The sequence below is a fragment of the Chiloscyllium punctatum genome, chromosome 15, assembly GCF_047496795.1.
Source record: "Chiloscyllium punctatum isolate Juve2018m chromosome 15, sChiPun1.3, whole genome shotgun sequence".
Lineage (NCBI taxonomy): Eukaryota > Metazoa > Chordata > Chondrichthyes > Orectolobiformes > Hemiscylliidae > Chiloscyllium > Chiloscyllium punctatum.
Window position 1 is genome coordinate 80286362 of NC_092753.1, and position 27178 is coordinate 80313539.

Below are 27178 nucleotides of genomic sequence, written 5' to 3' on the forward strand. Positions count from 1 at the left end.
CCAAAACTGCTTCTACATTACCTTCCAAGCTTACAACCTACCATCTAGCAGCAGCTGTATGGGTGGCCACTCTCACATTGCTCACCAAATTGGTGCACAATATTGACTTGGAAATATCTCACCTTTCCGACATAATCACTGGGTCAAGATCTAGGAACTCCCCATGTGATATTGCTGTGGGGATAGCTACACATCTAAGGCTGCAATGGTTCAACAAGATGGTTCAAATCCACTTTCTCGAGCAGTTAGGGAATAGAGACTGATGCTCATCTTGCCACTGATGGTTTAGCCCTTGCGTACAAATAGGTCAGTAAAGCCTGTGTAAGGATGATATCATTTATGAGGCAGACGCTTTCCAATTTATTTACAGAATGAGTGTCACTGGCTTGACCAGTGTTTAATACGTGTCCTAATTGTTCATGAAAATGGTGGTGAATTGCCCCCTTAAATTACTGCGTCTTTGAGACATAGGAACATCCCCAGTGGTGTTAAGAGTACTAGGATTTTGGCTTTGTCAAGGAATGGCATTGTAATTCAGAATGTGGATGGTGAGAAACTTAATTTGTTAACTTTAATTTTTCTATTCTCCCTCTGTCATCCCTAGGTTGGTAAGGAGTTTTCTGTTAGGAATACTTGAGTTTTATAGCTTAATATCATGAAGATACAATACGATAATACACTTTACTTGCCTGTATTTGGGTAACATTTTACCCCATTACCACTGAGGGTAGTTGAAATGGCAGATCTCAAAAGAGAGTTCTGTTACATTCCAACCATTGCATCAACTCCAAATTAATTTCTTCTTTTCTTTGTGTTTATTTAATTTTGCATTCCAATTACAGCTGAATTTTACATTTCCTTAATGCTGTTTCAGAACAAAAACATAAAAATAACCTTTGGCTTTAACTGGAGAAATAAAGAACATTTTGGGATAATGATGTACCATAAAAACAGGTTGATTAAATCTTACGAGAAAGTTGGCTGTCAACTCAGAGTAAGTACATGTATAACATAGTTTCCTCAATTCCTCTCCTCACACATTTTCCCAGTCCCAAGCTTCCAACTCGGCACCACCCTCCGGACCCTCGGCACCATCATCTTTCCCATCTATCCGCTCCACCTCCCCCAAAACCTATTACCATCTCCCTTGCCTTCACCCACCTATCACTTTCTCAGCCACCTTACCCTCAACATCAGTCCCCCTCTCATTTATCTCTCAGCTATCTGGCTCACAAGCCTCATTCCTGATGAAGAGCTTATGCCTGAAACGTTGATTCTCCTGCTTCTTGGATGCTACCTTACCTGCTGTGCTTCTCCAGCATCACACTCTCGACTCTGATCTCCAGCATCTGCAGTGCTCGCTTTCTCCCTGCAAAATATAAGATCAGTTATGGTTTAAAATTTATAGTTTGCATTTGTCTTCTGAATCTAAAGTAATATGAATCCATTCTACTATCTTCTTTTCAGGCAAACAACATGGGAGTGGGGGTCATTGGAATTATTGAATGCGACTTTCTTAAGCCAACACACAATAAACAAGACTTTGATTATACAAATGAGTATAGGTAAGACTTCACTGTTGGGAAGCTATCTTATTTTCATTACAATATGCATACGGTTCTTTCAGCAATTTAATGGCCTAAAGCATGCAGTCACCTTAATTTCATTATGCAATGTTATACCTTTTTGTATAGAGGGGAAGGAGGTTACAATTTTCATATTGTTCTTTAATACCTCTTTGGAAATGAATGCATCATTAAATTGACTTCAGTCACCGGTAGCTTAAGTTTTAATTTGATTTGGGTTTATTTTTGTTGTGAACTGATACTGTGCCAAGGCCAGTTTGCTCATTATTTCTAGTTTTTCAGGAATAAAAGACAACAGTATATCATTATGAGCTAGTCTTGGAGAGATGAGCTCAGTTGTGCTTTGTACAAGTACCTGACTATTCAAAACAAAGAATAAGATCAGAATTCACTGCTTTCTTTATATATCTTGTGTTCTTGCAACTTTTAACTTCAAGGCCTCATTCTGCAATTCTCTTGACAAGAGATATAATATTGAAGTACTGCTGTATTTATTTCCTCAAAGCACACCATCTGGTGGCCAGCTCAGAATATGTGACTATTAACAAAATATAAATATGATTTAAGAGATTATTATTCTGATAAATTCACAATTAACCTCCCTACTGGCCATGGAGGAATTCTGAAAATCATCAAGTCCATTGTAATGCACTCATGTCCTTTAGGGAAGGAAACTGCCGTACTTATCCTCGTCTAGCCTACATGTGACTCCGAACCCATAGCAATGTGGTTGACTCTTAACTGCAGTTTGGGCCTTTAGGAATGGGCAATAAATGCTGGTCTGCCTGCATCCTGTGAATGAACTAAAAAAAATAACAGTATCAAAATTATGTCATTGAGCTTAGAAGCACAGTGATTGTAGAAGCGTAACCAGTTAGATTGGTCCCCCTTGTAACTTTTTGAAATATTTAATGCACTAGTAATCAAAACAAAAATGTGGCATGGGATATGTTTACAATACACTTTACAGCTACATAATGTATATGCTGTGAATTCTGAAAATTATAAATATAGCTTTAATAGTGTGAAGTGGAAAGTCTCAAAGTGCTGACAGGTCCAGCAGTATCATTTTGGCCTTTGCACTTGAGTTTAACGTTTGTTTAAGCTAGTTTTCGCTGTATACTGAATCAATACTTTTGGAGTGTGAATACAATGTTGTATAACGCAAAACATGTTAAGATCTTTTTGGTTTGTTTCCAACAAACTGGAAACATGTCTGAGTTATCTTTGTTCAAAATTGGTATGTAATCAAAAAGAAATTTAAAAAAAAACTAGTGAGACAACTTAAACCTTCAGCATTTAATTTTTTTTTTTCATCGGTCATGGTGAAAAGAGGTAAGTCTTTTAGTTGCTTAAATCAAACTCTTATTTTGTTAATAGTCTCATTCTCAGTTGGCCACCAGATGGTGTGCTTTGAGAGAGGAAACAAGCATAGCAGTACTTTGGTATTTCATCTTGTCAGGAGGATTGCAGAATGATGCATGTCGTTGAAGTTAAAAGTAGAGTTACAAGAACACATGATGCTTGAAGAATGCAGGGAACTCTGATCTTATTATTCGTTTTGTATGGTTTTATTCAAAACAGTCAGGTGCTTGTACAAAGCACAACTGAGCTCATTTATACATGTCTGTCTGTCTCATAATGATATGTCATTGTCCTTTACCTCCTTGTCTTATATCGTATCACACTCCATGTGGGCAGTTACTTGCAGAAATTTATGCATTATGGCCTTCCCTCTCTAATGAGGTCTGAAGTGGGAATGTTCGCCAACAAACGCCAATGTTCAGCACCATTCGTGACTCCTCATATACTGAATGCAACAAGATCTGGACAATATCCGGGCTTGGGTCGACAAGTGGCAAGTAACATTCGCACCATACAAATGCCAGACAATGACTTTTACCCTAACCACCGCCCTTTGACATTTAACTGTACTACCGTCACTGAATTCCCCCACTGTCAACATCCTTGGGATTACCTTTGACAGAAACTCAACTGGACTCACCACATAAACACAGTGCCTACAAGAGTGCGTCAGAGACTAGGGATACTGAGGCGAGTAACTCACCTCCTGACACCCCAAAGTCTATCCACCATCTACAATGCATAAGTCAGGAGTGCGATGGAATACTCCCCACTTGCCTGGATGGGTACAATGACACTCCAGAGGCTTGACACCATCCAGGACAAAGCAACCAGCTTTGTTGGCATCACGTCTACAAACACTCAATCCCTCCACTACTGATGCTCGGTAGCAGCAGTGTGTACTATCTACAAGATACACTGCAGAAATTCACCAAAGATCCTTATACAGCTTCTTCCAAACCCATGACCCCTTTCACCTAAAAGGACAAGGGCAGCAGGTACTTGGGGACACCACGACATTCGAGTTCCCCTCCAAATCACTCACCACCCTGACTTGGAAAAGTACCACCGTTCCTTCACAGTCGTTGGTCAAAATCCTGGAATTCTCTCCCTACCGGCCTTGTGGGTCAACCCACAGCAAGTGGACTGCAGCGTTTCAAGAAGGCAGCTCACCAGCACCTTCTCGAGGGCAAAAAGGGATGAGCTATCAATGCTGGCCAGCCAGCGACGCCCAAGACCCACAATGAATAAAAAAAATTAGTTTTGTTTTAGTTAGCAAGTCTAACCTATGTTGAGGTAGCTACTAAACCATTTCCTATAACAAAAACAGAAAATGCTGGTGAATCTCAGCAGGTCTGGCCGCATCTGAAGTGTTAAAACCGAGTTAACATTTCAAATCTGATAGCCCCTAGAGAAAGAGTAGTGTTTGTGCTGAAGATGTGGTATGGGGGTGGGGTCGGGAGAACAGAGGTGGGCAAATGTAGACAGAGAACATGGAGATTTGAAAGGGGTAGGCAGATGATCTCTTGGGTTTGAATAAAAGGGAAGCTGAATAACTGATAAGGAGAGCTGAAAATAGACGGAAGATGGGTAGACTGTGCTGAAGGTAGCCCAAGTCCTGACAGGACCAGGGTATGGGAAATGTTGCAATTCAAGCAAAAAATTAATTTCTTAGGATATACCTGATACATATTTTTCCAAATTACAGACTGACGATTCAAGCACTCGGACTGAAGCTGAGTGATTACTGGAATGAGAAAAAGAATATGAGAAACCAAGAAGATCCTCAGAGTGTTATACCTGTAGAAGACTCGCAGTAAGTATTTGTGTTACTTCAGTAAGCAGCATGTTTAACATGGCTTCATGTTTTATCACAAGACTGTTAATCCAGAGACCAATGTAATGTCCTGGGGACCTGAGTTCAAATCCCGCCTTGACAGATGGTGGATTTTGAATTCAATTTTTAAAAATTTTGGAATTAGGAGTTTAACGATGACCGTGAACGCCTTGTCAATTGTCAGGAAAGACCCATCATAATTCACTCATATCCTTTTAGGGTAGGAAACTGCCGTCCTCACCTAGTCTAGCCTACACGTGACTCTGGACCTACAGCAATGTGGTTGACTCTCAAATGCGATTTGAGTATTGAGGGACAGGCAATAAATGCTGACCCAGCCAGCGAAGCCCACATACTGTGAATTTGTTTTAAAATAAGTAAGAAGCTCCTTCAATTCCCATGCAGCTTCTTAACCCTTTTGAGGTGTGTGTGCAATGTATTCATGCATGCCAAAGTTTCAGTTATCTTATTCTGTATGGATGGATGCAAATCTAAATTGCTGGGAGACTTTTTGTTTATAAGTTTAGTTTCTGTAACATTGAAAACAATTGCTATTTTCCTACTAGTGAATTTAAATCTGAGCCCATTGTAGGTGTAGATCTTGCACTCTGATTAGAATTCTCCACTCTCCAATAAATAAAATAACCTTCAATAGTTGATTCCGTAGTATAAAAATAATTGGCTAAATAACTAGAGGAAAATGTCAAAGTTTGTGAAGGTCTAAAACATAACTTGAAAGTGTGTTGAAATTAGGAGTTTGATAGGAATCTTTAAAAAGGAATTGAAGATGTCTTTAAGACTTTTGCAAGGTTGTGGGCAAAAGTTGGCTGTTAAGATAAATTAGATAGCTGTTTCAGAGAACTGGTGCAGATGTGACAGACTGAGTAGCTTCATTCTGGGCTGGATTATTGTATAAACGTAGTTCTGTCCTGCATGATGCTGAGAGTTCTAATTAGAGTGGAATCTGATTTCAAACATTGATCTTGTAAACATAATGAATATTTAGCATCAAAAAATTTCTGCTTGTCACAGTTTGTCAACTCTTTCTGCTTTTATAATTTTTTTTACTTTTACATTTAAAACTGAAAGATTATACATTGGTTCCAGTCAGAAAGCAATTAGTGGGTTTGATCAATGATTCAGTGCTTTAACCTCTTCCAGATATTGCCCAAAGTGATTAGATTAGATTAGATTCCCTACAGTGTGGAAACAGGCCCTTCGGCCCAACAAGTCCACATCGACCCTCTGAAGAGCAACCCACCCAGACCCATTCCCCTACATTTACCCCTGACTAATGCACCTAACACTACGGGTAATTTAACATGACCAATTCACCTACCCTGCACATCTTTGGACTGTGGGAGGAAACTGGAGTACCCGGAGGAAACCCACGCAGACACAGGAAGAATGTGCAAACTCCACACAGTCAGTTGCGTTTTCTGAAATATTTTTATTTGCTATTTTCTTAGTAGTTAAACTTTCTAAGGGCCAAAATTAGAACTTAAACAAAACAGCCAAGAAAAACGCAAACATAATAAAATTATGGACAAATATCTTTTAATGACTCCCTTGGCTTATGATTTGGAGATATTGGTGTTGGACTGGGGTGTACAAAGTTAAAAATCACACAACACCAGGTTATAATCCAACAGATTTATTTGAAAGTACTAGCTTTTTGAGTGCTCCTCCTTCATTTGGGTGGTTGTGCAGTATAAGAATGTAAGACACAGAATTTATAGCAAAGGTTTACAGTGTGATGTAACTGAAATTGTCTTTTTCAATCCAGATCTTTTTCAATAAATAATTTCAGTTGCATCACACTGTAAACTTTTGCTATAAATTCTCTGTCTTCCAATCTTATACTCCACAACCACCTGATGAAGGGGCAGCGCTCCGAAAGCTAGTGCTTCCAATTAAACCTGTTGGACTATAACCTGGTGTCCCATGATTTATGATACATAAGCATCTTACTTAATTTCCAGCATCCAAGGTGCCACACTTCAGTGTATCTTGCAGTGAGACAATTCCATAGGAAATTTTAATAGATAAAGCTCAATGCAGTTATGTTTGTGGTTTCCAATTTATTTCTACTTCTGAATTCATGTGTTTATAGTATTTTTTTCAAATATGTAGACTGTACTTTTATTCGCAGGAAGCTTCCTGATCAAACTTGGGCTCAATGTGATGGCTGTTTAAAATGGCGAAAGCTTCCAGATGGGATTGATCCAGATAAGCTGCCTGATAAGTGGTTCTGTAGCATGAATCTAGATCCACATTTCAAGTAAGCATCATTCATTATTAGTTTCACACATTTGCTTTCTGCCAACATAGTATTCCATTTCTCTACTTTACATGAGGGCCAATCCCAATGCACCACATCCAAAGATTCAAAAAGGAGAGAATGTAGGGTAACATTGAAATAATAATTAGGTAAACTTGGGGATTGGAAATCTATAAGCTTTAGACAATGTTATCTCTCATCTTTGGACAACTGTGCACTTCTTTCTTCATTAATCCTTTTGCCTATTCAGTTGTTTACCATTTCTCTTATGCTCCCAGATGTTTAAATTTAATCTAGAGCTGCTTTTTATTTCATACGAGGGACTCAAAAGTGTTGCATCCCTTTCTAAAGTGCAGGTGTGCTCAGTCAATTTTTTTTTAACTAAAAAATGTATTGTTAGAAAAACGCAGCAGGTCAGGCAGCATCTAAGGAGCAGGAGAATCGACGTTTCAGGCATAAGCCCTTCTTCAGGAATCTACAATGATTTTTTTTAAACCTATTCCCCCATCTTGGGAACAATACAATCAAGGAGCAAGATTAAAACATTCAGCTCTCAGACCTGCTGTGCCATTGGAGAAGATCATGGCTGCTCGGTGATTCAGTGGTTAGCATTGCTGCCTCACAGCACCAAGGACCTGAGTTTGATTCCAACCTTTGGCAATGATCTGCGTGGAGTTTGCACATTCTCCTCATATCTGCATAGGGTTTGTTTCAGTTTCCTCCCACAATACAAAGATATGTAGGCCAGGTGGATTGGCCATGCTAAATTATCCATAGTGTGCAGGAATGGGAATGGGTCTGGGTGGGATGATCTTTGGAGGGTTTTTAAGGGCTTGACAATCCAAAAGGCCAGTTTCCCTACAGAATCACTGTAGGGATTCTATTCTACTCTATGATCTGATTGTAGCCTCAAATCCACATTTCCACTTATCCCTAATAATCTTTCACCCACTACCTCTGCCTTAAAATTGTTCATAGACACTCTTCCTGAAACAGAAGTTGAAGCAGTATTCCAAACCATAAACATAGAGTGCTGAAGAAACTCATCAGGTGTGGCATCATCTGTGTGTAGAGAAACCAAGTTAATATTCTGAATGATTTCTTCATAACTAAAAGGGGTAGGAAATTGTATTTATTTACTTTCAATAGGGGCAAAGGAAACATGATGTAGAGGCTAAGTGCAGAAGACCAGCAGATTGTTAATGGTGATGAAATAGAAAAAAAAGAGATGGAAAACGGGTATGAATTAATGTGTGAAAGGGACAGAATGGGTCCTGACTGTTCAGAGCAAAGTCAAGAAGACGTAAACAAGACCATGCTGGGGGAAGGGAGTAAGTGTAAGGAAAATGGAGAATAGGCCTAATGCAGTCTGGGTCTGAAGTTGTAGAATTAAATGGTCAGCCCTAGGGGTTGTGAAATACCTAAAGGGAAAATGAGGTGCTGTTGCTCGAGCTTGCATTATGCTTTGCTGGAACATTGTAGTAGGCCCAAGGTGCTGTTATGTTAACATTTTCTGTAGCTATCATGCCCCCGACCCCAGCAAGGCAGACTTTGCTTAAAGTTTGGATGCACACATACACCACCAGTCTGCCTGTGTAGGCACAGGAATTTCTGAAGAGCCTTTTGTAAACAATATGGAAAGTGTGAACACTTGGTGCCTCATTCAAGGCAGATGGGAACAATGAAGTATCAAACTTTTCAGGAACATGTATACCATAATCACATATCTTCCAAGTGCAAGTTATTTAAGGATTTTGTGGCTTTAATTGTCTATAAATCAGAAGCTTTTAAAAAAACACATGGCCAAATGTTCTAACAGCCTGCATGGCAAAAGAAAAGTGGATAATGGGTAAGTTTACTTGTGATAGCTAAGAGTCTTTTCCCACATTCACTTCAGCTGAATTTCAGTTCGTGATCAGCATTCAAGTTAAGACTTCATTTTGGATGGTTTTTCTCTCAAAGGCATCCTTTACACAACTTACAATTCCTGCAATATTTGCGTGTGTGGATTTGTAGAACAGCATAAAGTATCTCTGTTATCTGCGGAATGTTTCTTCTGGCAATTCGTTTGCCGCTACTTTCCTGACTCCCGTTATCAGCAAACCGGCACTTTTCAGAAAAGTGGCCACATTTGGAGAATGTGTTATTCTCCACCTGTATTATGTGGGAGAGCATTACTGCAGGTGCACAAGTGCCATCCTTGAATGGTTTTGTAAAGCATAATAAATACATCTTCCAAAAAGAATCCCATGCTATAATGTTTTTCCCTTATTTCAAATTCAGTTAATGAGTTTTTTAAGTTTAGAAATACTCCAGTATTGAGAGATGATCAACAAATTATAAATGAAAGAATTTTTTTTGATTGTTTTGAAATTAATGCACTGTGGAATGTAGTGCAGGTGGGTTAATTTAGGTGTAAGTTTAAAGAATATACCAGAGTGCAGTTTAAATGATTACATCTCTGTTGTTTTTCTTTAATTCAAAATAAAGGTGCAAACCACAAACGTTGAAAATGTTCCTCTGAGTGAGTTTTGAGAAGACTTGTAGCTCAGGTTGAGGTTCTGGATGTAGATTTGCTCACTGAGTTGGAAGGTTCGTTTTCATGAAAACAAACCTTCCAGCTCAGCAAGCAAACCTACGTCCATGTTCCTGTCAAAATGGAATGTAGGAAATGTGTCTTTGATTTGTTTGTACCGGTTAGGCAGGGACGAAGTTGTCGAACACGGGAGCATGGCTTACTAAGGAAGTTGAATCTCTTGTCAAGAGGAAGAAGGCAGCTTATGTTAGGATGAGATATGATGGCTTAGTTAAGGTGCTTGAGTATTCTAAGTTAGCCAGGAAAGACCTAAAGAGAGAGCTAAGAAGAGCCAGGAGGGGACATGAGAAATCATTGGTGGATAGGATCATGGAAAACCCTAAGGCTTTCTATGGGTATATCAAGGATAAAAGAATGTCTAGAGTAAGATTACGGCCAATCAAGCATAGTAGTGGGAAGATGTGCATGGAGTCAGAGGAGATGGGCGAAGTGCTAAATGAATGCTTTTCGTCAGTATTCACACTAGAAAAAGACAATGTGGTTGAGGAGAATAGATATACAGGCTAATCAACTAGATGGGATTGAGGTGCATAGGAGCAGATGTTAACAATTCTGGAAAATGTAAAAATAGGTAAGTCACCTGGGCCAGATGGGATTTATCCTAGGATTCTCTGGGAAGCAGGGAGGAATTGCCGAGCCTTTGGCTTTGATCTTTGTCGTCATTGTCTATAGGATGGTGCCAGAAGACTGGAGGATAGCAAATGTTGTTCCCTTGTTCAAAAAGGGGAGTAGAGACAACCCTGGAAATTATAGACTTGTGAGCCTTACTTCGGTTATGGGTAAAGTGTTGAAAAGGGTTATAAGAGAGAGGATTTATAATCATCTAGAAAGGAATAAATTGATTAGGGATAGTCAACACTGTTTTATGAAAGGTAGGTCGTGCCTCACAAGTCTTTTGAGTTCTTTGAGAAGATGACCAAACAGGTGGATGAGGGTAAAGCAGTTGAATGTGGTGTACGTGGATTTCAGTAAGGCGTTCAATAAGGTTCCTGACGAGAGGCTATTGTACAAAATACAGATGCATGGGATTGAGGGTAAGTTAGCGGTTTGGATCAGACATTGGCTAGCTGAAAGAAGACACGGGTGGTGGTTGATGGGAAATATTCATCCTGGAGTTCAGTTACTAGTTGGGTACTGCAAGGATCTGTTTTGGGTCCACTGTTGTTTGTCATTTTTATAAATGATTTGGATAAGGGCATAAAAGGGTGGATTAGTAAATTTGCGGATGACACTAAGGTTGGTAGAGTTGTGGATAGTGACAAATAATGTTGCAGATTACAGAGAGACATAGATAAGCTGCAGAGCTGGGTTGAGAGATGGCAAATGGAGTTTAATGCGGAAAAGTGTGAGATGATTCACTTTGGAAGGAGTAACAGGAATGTATAGTCTGGGCTAATGGTAGGATTCTTGATAGTGTAGATGAGCAGAAAGATCTCGGTGTCCAGGTACATAAATCCTTGAAGGTTACCAACCAGGTTGATAGGGTTGTTAAGAAGGCATACGGTGTGTTAGCTTTTATTTGTAGAGGGATTGAGTTTTGGAACCATGAGATCATGCTGCAGCTGTACATAACTCTGGTGCAGCCACACTTGGAGTATTGTGTACAGTTCTAGTAACTGTATTATAGGAAGGATGTGGAAGTTTTGGAAAGGGTGCAGAGGAGATTTACTAGGATGTTGCCTGGTATGGAGGGAAGGTCCTTTGAGGAAAAACTGAGGCACTTGAGACTTTTTGTTTTTGTTCGAGAAGAAGGTTGAGAGGTGACTTAATTGTGACATATAAGGAAATTAAAGGATTAGATAGGTTGAACAGTGAGAGCTTTTTTCATCAGCTGATGATGGCTAGCATGAAGGGATGTGGCTTTAAATTGAGTGAGTGATATAATACAGATATCACAGGTCATTTCTTTACTCAGAGTAGTAGGGACATGGAATCCCCTGCCTGCAACAGTGGTAGACTCGCCAACTTTAAGGGCATTTAAATGGTCATTGGATAGGTATATGAACGAGAATGAAATAGTGTAGGTTAGATGGGCTTTCAGATTGGTTACAAACAATGAGGGCTGAAGGGCCTGTTCTGCATTGTAATGTTTTCTGTTCTATGTGTGGTGATCCAACATTTGAAAACTAAAGATAGAACAATGCTTACATGGAACCAGACATCATGAAGGATCTCACAAGATGTTAATTAATTGCTTCCTAAGATTTTATGTTGTTGGTAGTTTCTGCTTTCATCTATCAAATTGGTTTTGATTGCATATTTGTTTTCTTGTTTAGAAGCTGCAGTGTCCCAGAAGAACCTGAAGATGATGTTGATGTTACTCCCAGTTATGAGAAAACCTATAAAAAAATGTAAGTTTTTCTCACTGATGAAATGTTTTACATTATTGAGCTAATTGGTTAAATGCTGCTGTAGGTTATGAACTTCAGGTTGTGTCATGCTTATTTTTTCTACAAAACGGCATTTGTTTAAACCGTGGACTTAAAATATATTTCAAATGTGGGTTTGATGGTAGATGAAGTATAATTTCTTTCCCCCTTATACTATGCGTCAGTGAGTTCAGTGGTATTTCTGTGCACCCACTGCTTCCATGTTTTCGCTTGTGTTGTCAGTAAAGTGGATGATTAGAAGTCATAATGATGTAACCTACAGAGGATACAAAGCATGTACTCCAGTGAGAATGGTAGTTCCCAGGAAAAAAGGGGAGAAAAGTTCAAGTTGCCTTCTAATTGGTCATTTGGTGTTTACATTTATGTAGTTTGGATTATTTCTACTGGATTACTGAGTTGTGGGAATGGGTGGGTCTGGGTGGGATGGTTTTTGGAAGGTTGGTGCAGACCCAATGGGCTGATTGGCCTCTTTCTGCACTGGAGGGATTCTATGATTCGATGGCTTTTTAAAAAAAAATCCTCAAGAGTTTTAACACTGTGAAAGAGGAAATATTATTTTCTTTGGGAAAATTCACATGGAATTTTGACTCCGCAGCAGTGACGTATTTCCTGACTCGGAGCTGTTTTGGTGTTCCTTCATTATTGTTGAGCCAAAACCCTGACACACTCTTCCTGACAGGGCTGTGGGTGTACACACTGAATAGCCTGCAGTGGTTCAAAAAGGCCGCTCACCATCATCTTCTCCAGGGGATTTGGTGATGGCCAGTAAATACCAGTCCAGCCAGTGAAGCCTGCAGCCCTGAATCTGTGAAAAGATACTTCACTGGCCAACGTGAAAACACTGTTGAAAGAAACTTCTTTACATACAGGATTGTTCCATTATGGGACACATCATGAGTAACACGGACCTTCCTATTCACAAAGACCAAGACAGTGCTTAGAATGATGTTCACTCTTGGCGAAAGAATGGCTAGTATTTGTGTTGCTATTTTGTCCCTGTGTTGTGTAATGTGACACCCTGTTCCACAATTGAAAATGTCTAGAGAGATTGTGGATTGGTAATAATCTTCTAGAAATCCGTATCTTCTGGAAAAGTTCCAAATGATTCAAAAACTGCCAGTGTGATTCTTATATTTGTAAAAGTGATTTTTGGAGACAAAAAGTAAGTAACCTTAGGCTAGTTAGCTTAATGTCTGTTATTGGGAAAATTTTAGAGTCAATGATAACAAAAATAATAGCAGAGCATCTAGAAATCACACATGATCAAGCAGGATCAGCATAGCTTCATACAGGGGAAATAACAATGCCAAATTTACTAGTGTTCTTTGGAAGAAGTGGCAAGCAGCTTAAATAACAGGTAAGCAGTGGATCTGTCACGTTTGGATTTTCAGGAGCCATTTGGTACGCTACTGCGCTTACTAAGATAAGGGCCCATGGTTTTGGAGGTTGGATGTTAGCATGGATAGAGGATTGGCTAATTAACAAAAGACAGTGTACGGGGTCAATTTCAGGATGAACCTAGTCATGTTCTGTGGGGAATAGCGCTCGGGCCCCAATTACTGATCATATGTATTAATGACTTGAATGAGGAAAATAAAATTACTATATTGAAGTAAGTAGGTTTTATTAAAACTGCACAAGGTACTAGTAAGATCACAGCTTGAATACTGTGAACAGTTTGGAGCCCTTATCTAAGGAAAGATATATTGACATTGAGGGCATTCCAGAGAAACTTCATTCGCCTGATGCCAGGTATTGGAGGGACTGCCTTATGAAAAGAGGTTGAGAAGATTAAAGCTCTATATGGAAGAATGAGAAGTGACCTAATTGAAACATTCAAAGTCCTTGGAGGACTTGACAGGGTACGTGTGTAAAAGTTGTTTCCCCTTACAGCAGAGTCTAGGACGAGAGGGTATAATTTCAGGAGAAGGCGTTGCATGTTTAAGATAGTGATTAAGAGGAATTTCTTCTCTAACGGTAGTGAATCTATGGAATTCTTTACTGTAGGGGCTGTTGACGCTGGCTTACTAAATATGAGGGGCAGATTTTTAATCATTTTTAATCAACCCCCCATTGAGGGTTATGGGGAAAAGGCAGTTGGCGATTATCCGATCAGTCATGATCTCATTGGTGGAGCAGACTTAATGGGCTGAATGGCCTGCTTATGAGGAACAATGTACAGTACAATTCTACCCATGAGTCTGACACCATAGATCCCATCACATCTGTCTGCACTCGACAAAATGTTGCAGGAGGCACCTTGTTTCCTTAATTGGTATCTCGAGAGCATTGAATGGAAAAACGCACTCGAGTACCATTGCTACCAACTTTTCTTGACTTACAAAAGCTAAGAATACTTTGTCACAGGTAATAGATGAGACCATTGCATTTTTTAAAGGAAGATTGGATAAATATTTTAGAAACGACTTGATTAGAGTCATAGAGATGTACAGCACGGAAACAGACCCGTTTCATGGTGACCAGATATCCCAACTCAATCTAGTCCCATCTGCAGGCACTTGGCCCATATCCTTCGAAACCCTTCCTAATCATATGCCCATCCAAATGCATTTTAAAAGTTGCAATTGTACTAGCCTCCACCATTTCCTCTGGCAACTCATTCCATACATGTACCACCCTCTGCATGAAAAAATTACCCCATAGGTCTCTTTTTATATCTTGCCCCTCTCACCTTAAACCTACGCCCTCTAGTTCTGGACTCCCACCACCTCAGGGAAAAAGACTTTGTCTATTTATCCTATATCCATGTCCCTCATAATTTTGTAAACCTCTGAGGACACCCATCAGCTTCTGACGCTCCAAGGAAAACAGTCCCAGCCTTTTCAGCCTCTCCCTATAACTCAAATCCTGCAACCCTGGCAACATCCTTGTGAATCATTTCTGAACTCTTTCAAGTTTCACAACATCTTTCTGATAGGAAGGAGACCAGAATTGCACGCAATATTCAACAGTGGCCTCACCAATGTCCTGTTCAGCCACAACATGACCTCCCAACTCCTGTATTCAATACTCTGACCAATAAAGGAAAGCATACCAAACGCCGCCTTCACTATCCTATCTACCTGCGACTCCACTTTCAAGGAGCTATGAACCTGCACTTCAAGGTCTCTTTGTTCAGCAACACTCCCTAGGACCTTACCATTAAGTGTATAAGATTTGCTTTCCCAAAATGTAGCACCTCACATTTATCTGAATTAAACTCCATCTGCCACTTCTCACCCATTGGCCCATCTGATCAAGATCTTGTTGTAATCTAAAGTAACCTTTGCTGTCCACAACACCTCCAATTTTGGTGTAATCTGCAAACTTACTAACTATACCTCTTATGCTCACATCCAAATCATTTATATAAATGATGAAAAGTAGTGCTTGGAGCACTGATCCTTGTGGCACTCCACTGTTCACAGTCCTCCAGTCTGAAAAACAACCCTCTGTCTTCTACCTTTGAGCCAGTTCTGTATCCAAATGGCGAGTTCTTCCTGTATTCCGTGAGATCTAACCTTGCTAACCAGTCTCCCATGGGGAATCTTGTCACACGCCTTACTGGAGTCCATGTAGATCACATCTACTGCTCTGCTCTCATCAATCCTCTTTGTTACTTCTTCAAAAGTCTCAATCAAGCTTGTGAGACATGATTTCCCATGCACAAAGCCATGTTGACAATCTCTAATTAGTCCTTGTCTTTCCAAATACATGTACTTCATGTCCCTCAGGATTCCGTCCAACAACTTGCCCACCACTGACATCAGGCTCACGGGTCTATAGTTCCCTGGATTGCCCTTACCACCTTTCTTAAACAGTGCCACCACGTTAGCCGACCTCCAGTCTTCCAGCACCTCACCTGTGACTATCAATGATACAAATATCTCAGCAAAAGGCCCAGCAATCACTTCCCTAGTTTCCCACAGAGTTCTCTGGTACACTTGATCAGGTCCTGGGGATTTATCCACCTTTATGATTCAAGACATCCAGCACTTCCTCCTCTGTAATATGGACACTTTGCAAGGTGTCACCATCTATTTCCCTACATTCTATATCTTCCATGTCCTTTTCCACACTAAAATACTGATGCAAAATACTCATTTAGTATCTCCCCCATTTTCTGCGACTCCATTCAAAGGCCGCCTTACTGATCTTTTGAGGGGCCCTATTCTCTCCCTAGTTACCCTTTTTGTCCTTAATGTATTTGGAAAAAAAAATAAGATTATAGTGAGGAAACAAAGTCTTTGTGAGTTTTGGGTTGATCAAGCTAAACACAATAACATCTGGCTGTCTCTTTCCCCCTTTTTGTTTGTAATTCTGTAGTTTTAATTCTTTGTTCAGGCCATGAAAGGATTAGAAATTGTTTTCGATAAAGGAGTCCTTGAATGTAGAATACATGCAAAGTTAAGCATGCAAAGCTGAGATACTACAAATATACACATTGTTGTGGCTGTGTTCACTGAGCTGGGAAGTTGATTTGCAGACATTTTGTCCCCTGTCTAGCTGACATCTTCAGTGCTTTGGAGTCTCCTGTACTGTATTTTCTGGAATTTATTTGATTCTGTTTCTGCTGCTTTCCGTTTGCTCATTGTAGTGGCCAGTACATTGGGTCTAAGTCAGTTTGCTGATTGATGGAGTCTGTGGCTGAGTGCCATGCATCTGGAAATTCTCTGGTTGCCCTAAATTTAGCTTGTCTTTTGATGCATTGTCCCAGTCAAATTTGTGGTCCTTGTTATCTGTGTGTATCACTACAAGGGGCAGCTGGTGGTGACATTTAATGGTTAATTGGTGCTTGTGGATATGGATTGCTAGTTGTCTGCCTGTTTGCCCTATTTGTATAGTCTTTGTATGGAATCCTGTAAATTTTAGTCTTGCACATGATGGGCATAGGATCTTTTGTCCTGGTGAGTTGTTGTCTGAGCATAGCCATTGGTTTATGGGCTGGCATGAACCTGTGAGGTCGGAGAAGTCTGGCAGTCAGTTCCAAGATGGTTTTTGTCTAAGGTAAGTGAGATAGGTTAGTGAGATAGGTTGTGGGATGTCCTCATCACGATGCTTGTCTGTTAGGCATCTGCGGATGAATTTACATGGATATCCATTCTTGATGAAGACTGTAGAGGTTATGTTCTTCTTCCCTTTACCACAGGTTTGGAGTGCTGCATTGTTTTGGAGCCCTTTTGAACAGGGTCCTAATGCAGCTTCTCTTGTGTGTGTTTGGGTGGTTTCTGTTGTAATTCAGAACGTGGTCGGTGTGTGTGACTTTCCTTTACACTTACTGGTGCATTCACGGTCTCTGTTCTTTGTACCATCACATCTAGGAATGGGAGTTGAATGTTGGTTTCCTTATCCCCCGTAAATCTGATCCCTGTGAGTATGGTGTTGATAATCCAGTGTGTTCTCAATTTCTGTTCTCTTAATGATAACAAAAGTGTCGTCTGTGTACCTCATCCAGAGTTTGGGTTGGATTTGTTGTAGGGTTCTTGTTCCACTCTTTACATCACTGCTTGTGGTATTAACCCAGAGATCGGTGAGCCCATAGGTCTTCCACTGATCTGTTCATGTATTTGTTTGTTGAATGTAAAGTGTGTCGTCATGCACAGGTCTAGTAGTTTGAGCATGCAGTCCTTGTTGATAGGCTTCCCATCGTGTTATCTGTTCTGCTTGTCCAGGAGGTTGGCTATTGTCTCTCTGGGTAGAGTTTTATCGATTTGAAGTGAACCGTGCTATTACATCAAATGACACCATTGCTTCGCCCTTGTCTATGTTTATATTCCTGATGTTGTCCAGGAATTCGTGTGATAATTGTATGGAGTGTTTGGATCTGGTAATAAGATATCAGTTTTTGTCCGAGTTCTGCAATGGCGTTCCTGGGAGTACCACAATGAGTCTAACTGGTCTGTCTGGTTTGTGTACTTCAGGTAATCTGTAAAGTCTTGGTATTGTTGCTTTCTGGTTTCATCCTTAATCCTGGTTATTAGTCTGTATTTTTCTTTTGAAGGTTCTGTAGTATGTTTATTCTTTTCATTCGCTGTGCCGTGGTCTATACTCTCCTTGTAGGTAGGTGTTGGTATCTGTAAGTAGTTTCCCTGTTTTCTGAATATATTTGACCTTCGCCTTGATAATTAAAAAAACCCAGCATGGTGGCTCATTGGTTAGCACTGCAACCTCATGGCACCAGGGACCCAGGTTCGATTTCAGACTCGGGCGACTGTCTGTATGGAGTTTATACATCCTCTCCCTGTGTCTGCGTGGGTTTTCTCCCACAGTCCAAAGCGGTGCAAGTCAGGTGCATTGGCCATGCTAAATTGCCCATCGTGTTAGGTGCATTAGTCAGCAGGAAAAGGGTCTGGTTCGGTTACTCTTTGGAGGGTCGGTGTGGACTACTTGGGCTGAAGAGCCTGTGTTCACACTGTAGGGAATCTAATCATAACCATCATTCTGCCCTTGTCCACTGGTGCTATAATTATGTTCTTGTCATTTTTGAGTGTCTTTAGGGCATTTCTGTCTTTGGTGTTGAGGTTGTTTGTTTGTCTTTTCTTCGTTAGTAAGGGTACAATAGTTTGTCTTGACTGTTTGCTGTGTCTCTTTGGTTAGTCTGTTTAGTTCTGAGCGTACATTCTAGTGCAGCTAGGAAGTCTGTTGTTTTTGCGTCCCTGTGGTTGTAGTTGAGTCCCTTGGCTAGTGTAGCTTTTTCTGTGTCGGTAAATTGTTTGCTGGACAGGTGTCTGTTGTGTTATCTTCTCTGCTGTTGGTCATCTTAGTCATTTTGTCTTGTGATTCTGTTCTGTCTTATGTTGATGGCCTGTTCAGTTATCGTGGTCCACTCGTGGTTGGCTGTTTTTGAAATTAACAATTTTTTGGTGTGCAATTTCTTGTCTGTCCCTGTGAGGTCTGTTGTGTACATACATAATCATAACCTGGACCATCCTGAGACTGTTTTGTCTGACTGTATCTGTGGTAGTATTTAATTCCTTCGACATCCATGTAGGAATTGGAGTTGTTCATAAGGTAGCACTTAAGCAGTTGGCACAGGACTCCCATTTCCTTACTTGTCTTAACATCTCTCGCCGGTAGGTGTTCAAGGTATGTAAAAAGATTTATAGCTTGGATGCCGGTTGTCGTGGTTGTGGCTATGAACTTTCCAGCAAGTCAACTTCTCAGCTCGGTGAACACACCCACAACCACAAAAACTGACATCCAAGCTACAAATCTTTACACAAACCTTATAAGTACATACATAAAGAACAGTAAAGTGAGATTAGAATTGATCATCAGTGAGAGTGACAGCAGACTGAATGGGGGTTGAGTGTGTGGTGCTGGAAAAGCACAGGAGGTCAGGCAGCATTTGTGGAGCAGGAGAATCGATGAATTCCTACACACACGAGAATTCCTAGATGCATGGCATTCCAACCCGAGCCCTATCAACAAACACGTTCGACCCCAACTACTATCCCCTGAGAAAAAGAACAGGAAGTAACTTCACAGGAAATTGCACCACCACAGGAAGTGATGTCACCTACCCCAAAAAACCCAAATATATAAATAGAAAGCAGGAATTATCAGCAGTGCTTTGCCTGATGCCCACTGAAGATGTTACCTAGTAGGATGATGGAATGTCTGGAAATGAACCTTCTAGCTCAGCGCGCAAACCTGCATTCAAAACCTCAACCCGAGCTACAAATCTTCTCAAAACTCACTAAGAATCAATGTTTCGGGCATAAGCAGCAGACTCAGTGGGCCAAATAACATTTTTCTGTGCGAAGTTTCTAACTTCTGAGATTCCTGCCTACTGTCTAGTTACCTCTGCTGGAAGTTGTCTGTATGGAGAAAATTGAATTTTGTGTGATGGCTTCCCCCTGTTGATTAGTCTACATAAACTTGTTATTCAGGCAGGCCTTGAAGAATTGCCATTGGATGAGGTATCAGAGAGCAGCTATCATGTGAACCAAATGGTAATATGTCCAGAGAGGTGAGGGGGGACATTGAGAAAAGGTCCATTTCCATGTCAAAGCAACAGATTTCCCTGGTTAAAATCCACAGAATAGTACATCAGCTAACTAATGTTGCAGCTGTTTTATGACAACTGTTTCTTTTGGGAGCTAGAACGATTTTAAATTGCACAATTTGTGCTTATCTTCAGGTAATAGGCTAGTTTTCTAGGTTTTCATTGTATCAATAAAACCTGTTATGGGTTATTCCAGAGAACAAAGAAATCGTGAGAAAAACCGACGGCGTTTAATGGATCAAGACAAACAGGCAAGCTAACTTATTACAGCACCAATTTATCAACTCCTAATTTCTGTTTGTCAAAACCAATGTTAAAAAATTAATGTAAAATTGCTGGTGTAATGTATTTCGACTGCCTAAAAAATTCCACTTTCTACTATGGAATGTCTGTATGCAAGAAACAAAAATAGCAATCCTTTTGAAACTCAATAGGTTTGGCAGTATCAGAGGAAAGAAAGCAGAGTTATCGTTTTGAGTCTGGCGATTAGTTCAGACGAAGCATCTCCTTTGTCTCAAAATATTAACTCTGCTATCTCCCCACAGATATTGCCAGACCTGCCTAGTTTCACCAGTGATTTTTTTTTGTTTGAGTTTTGAGGATGTAACCAAAGCAATAGAGGGTAGAGTGGTAAACATTGTCTACAGTGGACTTTAGTAAAGCCTTTGACAAGATTCTGCATGATAGACTGTTTAGTAAAGTTAGATCACATGGAATTCAGAGAGAGCTGGTCACTTGAATACAAAATTGGCTTGACGGTGAGAGACAGAGAGTGGTGGTAGAGGGTTGTTTTGCAGAGTGGAGGCCTGTGAGTCTTAGTATTCTGCAGGAGTCAGTGCTGAGTTCACTGTTGTTTGTTTGTCATTTAGATAAATGATTTGGATGAGCATTTAGGAGGCATAGTTAGTAAGTTTGCAGATTACACCAAAATCGGTGCTATAGGCAATCGTGAAGAAGGTTATCTAAAGTTATAACTGGATCTTGATCAATTGGGCCAATGGGCTTAGAAGTGACAGATGTAGTTTAATTTAAATAAATATGAGGTATTGCATTTTGGTAAAGGAACAAGAGCAGGTCTTACATACACAATGCCTGGGATAATGTATAACAGAAATACCTAGGGGATTCAGGTGTGTAGTTCTTTGCAAATTGTCTGACAGATAGCTAGGATAATTAAGGCATTTCGCACGTTTGCCTGCATTGCCCAGACCGCTTAGTATAGAAGTTGGATGTCATGTTGAGATTGTGCAGGACACTTTTGGAGTACTGTGTACAGTTCTTGTCGCCCTCCTATAGAAAGGATATTATTTAATTGGAGTAGGTTCAGAAAAGATTTAGAATGATGTTGCTGGGACTGAAGAGTTGGTGTTAGATGGAGAGGTTGGGATTTTTTCACTGAAGCACAGGAGGCCGAGACGTGAAGTTTATAGAGGTTTCTGAACTCATGAGGAGCAGTGGTAAGGTGAATAGCAAAGGTGTTTTCCCTAGGATTTTAAAACCAGGGGACATATTTCTTAAGGAGTAAGTGACGACTGCAGATGCTGGAGCTCAGAGCTGAAAAATGTGTTGCTGGAAAAGCGCAGCAGGTCAGGCAGCACCAGAGCAGCAGGAGAATCGACATTTCAGGCATAAGCCCTTCTTCAGGAAGAAGGGCTTATGCCCGAAACATTGATTCTCCTGCTCCTTTGATACTGTCTGACCTGCTGCGCTTTTCCAGCAACAATGTTTTAGGCATATTTCTTAAGGTGAGAGGAGAAAGATGTAAAAGGGACCTGAGTGGCAACCTCTGTCCACAGAGGATGGTTCATAAATGAAATGAACTGCCAGAAGTGGTAGATGCAGGTACAGTTACAACATTTACAAGACATTTGGACAGGTGCACGAATATGAAAGGTTTATAGGGGTGTGAGCCAAATGCAGGCAAGTTTAGTTTTGGGAACTTGGCCAGCATGGACACATTGGACTGAAGGCTCTGTTTTATGCTGCGTGACTCTATCTCCAGCATCTGCAGTTCTTGGAAGCATAGAGTTGTATAGCATAGAGACAGACCTTTCGTTCTGACTTGTCCATGCTGACCAGATATGCTAAATTAATCTAATCCCATTTGCCAGCATTTGGTCCATATCCTTCTGAACCTTTTTCTATTCGTGTACCCAACCAGATGCCTTTTAAATGTTGGAGCTGTACCACTCTGCATCACTTCACTCTCTGCTTGGAAAAAGTTGCCCCTTAGCTCCCTTTTGCATCATTGCCTGCTCACCTTAAACATAGCCTTTCTAGTTTTGGACTCCCCTACCCTGGAAAAAAGACTTTGGCTATTCACCCTATCCATGTACCTCATGATTTTAAAAATGTCTATATGGTTACCCCTCAGTCTCTGCTGGTCCAGGGAAAATAGACCCAGTCTATTCAACCTCTCTCTGTAGCCCAAACCCTCTTGTAAATCTTTTCTGCACCCTTTCAAGTTTAAAATCTGTAGCAGGGAGACTAGAACTGAACGCAGTATTCCAAAAGTGGTCGAACCAGTGACCTGTACAGCTGCAACGTGACCTCCCAACTCGGATACTCAATGCAATGATCAATAAAGGTAAGTGTACCAAATGTCGTCGTCTTTACCCTGTTCACCTGTGACTCCACCTTCAAGAAACTGAGCCTGCACCCCAAGGTCTCTTTATTCGGCACAAACATCCCAGGACCTTACCATTAAGTATATGAGTCCTGCACTGATTTGCCTTACAAAAATGTTGCTGGCAGGTGTGACTAGATTGGGTTAGGATATCTGGTCAGCATGGATGAGTTGTACCGAATGGTCTGTTTCTGTGCTGTACATCTCTGACTCTGTGACCTCACATTTATCTGAATTAAACTCCATCTGCCACCCCTCAGCACATCTGATAAAGGTCCCTTAGTACTGAGATGACCTTTTTCACTGTTCACTACACAACCAATTTTGGTGTCATCTGTAAACGTGCAAACTATTTCTCATATCTTCACATCCGAACCATTTATATAAGTGGGAAAAAGCAGTACATACTGATCCTTGTGGCACATTGCTGGTCACAGGCATCCAGTCCAAAAAACAACCCTCCACCACCACCCTCTGTTTCCTACCTTCAAGCCAATTTTGTAGCCAAATGGCTAGATCTCCCTGGAGTTCATTGCTGTCTAACTTTACTAGCCAGTCTACCATGCCGAACCTTGTCAAACACCGTGTTTATGTAGACTGTGTCCACTGTTATGCCTTCATGCATCTTTTTTTGTCACTTCTTCAAAAAAAACTTAATTAAGTTAGTGAGGCATAATTTCTCAAGCCAAGTTGACAATTCCTAATCAGTCCTTGCTTTTCCAATTACGTGTAAATCCTGTACCTCAGAATCCCCTCCAACAACTTATTCACCACTAACATCAGGCTCACCGATCTATAGTTCCTTGGCTTTACCTTACCACCTTTCTTAAATAATGACACCATGTTAACCACCCTCCAGTTTTCCAGCACCTTCCCCCATGGCTGTGATACAAAGATCCCAGCAATCATTTCCCTTCCTTCCCACAAATCTCTGGAATATACCTGATCAGGTCCCAGGGGTAGATCTACCTTTATGCATTTTAAGACATCCACCACCACTGTCTCTGTCATATGAATACTTTTCAAGTTATCATCATTTATTTCTCCACGTTCTCGAGCTTCCATATCCTTCTCCGCAGTAAATACCTACACAAAATATTCATTTAGTATCCCACCCGTTTCTTACGGTGCCACATGTAGACAACCTTGTTAATCTTAATGGGGTCCTATTGTGTCCCTAGTTATTTGTTTACCCTAAACTGGGGAGAGCTTAGGGACCCTTATTCTTTGTTTTACTTTAGTATGTAGGCCAGGGTTGTTTCCGGTAATGTAGAAATTGATTATTTCTTTCCTCCTCCTTCAGATGACTATTAGCATGAGTCAGGAATCTTGGTTTCCAAACTGAGTCGTTTTGTCCTACTGAAGAAATTTGTCTGGATTGGATGTTCTCCGAATTTTTTTTAATTTTAATTGCCATTGTGTCAGAGTGTCATAATCGCAAAGCTGAATTTGGACAAGCACAAAATTAATGAAATATTGACTTTAGTTCATTGATGAATTCTGATCATCTTGCTCTCTCAACAGAAGAGCAAGATCTTAGAAGAGCAGCTCAAACGTAAGGAACAAGAACTTCAGGAGGAGAGAAGGAAACAACGGGTAATGTTTTAAGGGGCAGGACTTCTTGGGATATTCTCCCTGAATGCTTTGTAGAATGTTCTTAAAGACTTTTAAGAATTGTTCATTATTTATATGACTAGCTTTACAATAGAAGGGTAGAGTTTACAATCAGCAATCCAGGCACACATTTCACTTGCTTGTGCAAAATTTCTGAATTGAATTTGATCTTTAATTTTGGACATTTGTGAATTTGTAAATCTTCTATGAACCAGCACTATTGTGTGGTGTTTTAGAATGCAAATCTTTCATTCTCATATTAAAAATGATTCCTTGATATACTTAAGTGAAAACATGGTCCAAGTTTCAAAGAGAAATCATCACGAACAAGAGCATTTTTAGTTATTTTATTCAATTTAAAACGCTGGTCATAGATGCACTGTTCTTTTCCTCAAACTGAATGTGAAATTTAATTATATTGCAATCACTGTTAACTTGCTGTGCCTTTTGCCATGAGGTCATAAATTGTAAATATTAGTAAATTAATTATACATATTTAAAAGTTTTGCAACAGTGTCTATTAATGTCCTTAACTTAAAAGTAAAATGATTTTGTTTTTGAACCCCATTTGAAGGGCTGCAGATGGGTACAATTAAGAGGTTTGCCACACTGGTTTAGTCTCTGACCATGACCAGTTTTAGCGGCAGGATCGATTTTTAATGCAATAATTTTAAAATCAAATTTGGTTTGGAGAAATGTGATTCCTAGATTTTTTTTCTGTTGTTTTTAGATGACTTTGGGTGAATTGTTCTAAAAAACGAAGGTAACCTAACAGGAATTCCAAAGTGAAGTGTTTTGTTTATCACCAAGTTGCCTTGCAACGCATAGTTGTTAGTTTACAGTCAAGACTTTAATTTAGTAACTTTGGTCATAGTTAGATTTGTGTTTTGGTTGATGTGTATATTGGCAAATGTGACGTGATGATATTCTTGATGAGGTGATCAAAATGAACCCATGAAACTATTAAAGTTAGTAGAGGAAAAGATTGTGAACAACAGTGAATTGGAAGGAGCTGAAACAAGTTAAAATACAGAGACCAAAAATGAGGAGACTATTTGTCTGTTTGATTCACAGCGTAATATAGACCTACACAACATCATACAGAAATATGAGAAGGAAGCTGATGCTCTTCGAAAGGAGCAGGAATTATTGCAGAAGACATTACAGGCAAAGGTACTGTTATTAAATATTTAACATGCAATAAAGTATTAGCTCTTGGTTACAGCTTTATGGCCAGCTCAGTTGTCTCCCCCACACGTTGTTCAGGTATGAACTTCAAATTTGTTCTTGTGCCATACATTTAAGGAGCATTGCAGTAAAAAGAAACCCACAGCCATATGTCACTTTCCAACTGAATTCATTGAGTAGCAACAAAGTACAGGATCACTGGGTAATTCCCAGAATCAACGAGGCAAATTGGTGGTGCCTTATTGGCAGTATGTCTAGGATCTGCTGACTCCAGCTTTATTGGAGTCAAGCCTCTTGCTTTCTGCTATACATTGTTCAGTCGATATTCTCGAAATAATCTCATATCAAACTTGCTGATTATTTTTCAGCAGTCATGAGACTGTGACAGCAGATGAAATATTTTCTTTCAACGATCTTAGCATGACCAGTAACAATGTTGAAGATTTTGGCTTCTGTCCTCCATTTCAATAGCTCTCCGCACCTCCCCCCCCCCAAGGCGTTTTTGTTTTAGTTTTAGTTTTCCTGCCCATTCTGCTGTGTTTTGTATCGGTTTAGTCAGGAGAGCTGATCTATTTTCAGTCATTAATACATAGTATTCATCCATATCATTTCTCTAGTACCATTAGCGCGCTCATTGCCTTTTATTGTGTGCATTTTTACCATCTGTTCCACTTGCTCCTTCAAGCACTTTTTCACAGCATAAAATCCATCACTTTTCCAGCCCTCTTCAGATCTGCGTTCAAAACATTAACAGAGTGATCAGCATGAATGCAAAGATGGTGATCAAAATGGCAAAGGTTTCTCAGCCAGAATGAACCTGTGTAAATAAATTCCATTTCTGATAATACCATCACACTTGTACAGCAGGTGGCCCTTCTGAGTGGGGATGAAGAATAGGTAGTAGTATGGCTGTTTGGTTGGGTAACAGAGTGAGGTTCAGCTGAATTTGATCTTGAGAGTAGGCACATGCTGAGAGCACCAAGGATCTTCTCTCCTCCCTGTACCTTCTCCAAAATGAAAGCAAAACCTCCAGTTGTAAGGCATCTGTGTCTTGAGTTTTTGTGCCTGTGCACTCCTTGCTCCACCTCCAAGTGGCATTCTTTTGAAACACCACTAAATGTTAATGCTGTTTCTCTCAACGGATGCTGTCACACCTGCCCAGTTTCTGCAGCATTGTACCATTTTAGATTTCCAGCATTCATAATACTTTTCTTTCACTTGAGAATTTTACTGTTAATTTTCCTGAGCCCCAAATTAATCATGTAGTTACTGTGTGCTGTTTCCTGTCTACAAGGTGACAGCATTGTGGGTTTTACTTTTCTCCTCAATGTAAAAGGAAAATTTAACTGGCAACCAAATCTGAGCTACTAAGCATACTAAATTCAATCTCATTGATAATTAAGGAACAACACGAGGCATTCCAAAAGTTGGTTTAAGACGACAGGAGATTTTTAAATTAGATTTGAGATGAATAAAAGCTGGTACTTTTTATGGTTACAAAGGAAAGTGACAAGCTAAGTAGTGATAAAATATTTCCACTGATCAGTGTGACAGAAACTAGTGGGCTTAAATTTTTCGGGCTTTTTTCTTCAAGAAAGACAGAGGAGGCTAGAAAAGTGCCTTCTCCTTGGAGCACCTAATCTGTTTCTGAATCTGTTCTCATTCAATTGTTTTACAGAGTCAACTT

At 40.1% G+C, this 27178-nt stretch overlaps 1 protein-coding gene across 1 annotated transcript in view; it reads left to right on the forward strand.

Moving 5' to 3' along the window:
• morc3a (MORC family CW-type zinc finger 3a) overlaps positions 1–27178 on the forward strand; it is a 66513-nt gene that overhangs the window by 15756 nt on the left and 23579 nt on the right. The window contains exons 8-15 of the mRNA XM_072585621.1: positions 875–994; positions 1468–1565; positions 4660–4767; positions 6941–7069; positions 11942–12016; positions 20260–20314; positions 24214–24285; positions 25378–25476. Of these exons, the coding sequence (XP_072441722.1) occupies positions 875–994; positions 1468–1565; positions 4660–4767; positions 6941–7069; positions 11942–12016; positions 20260–20314; positions 24214–24285; positions 25378–25476 (756 nt within the window). The remainder of the gene's footprint in view (positions 1–874; positions 995–1467; positions 1566–4659; positions 4768–6940; positions 7070–11941; positions 12017–20259; positions 20315–24213; positions 24286–25377; positions 25477–27178) is intronic.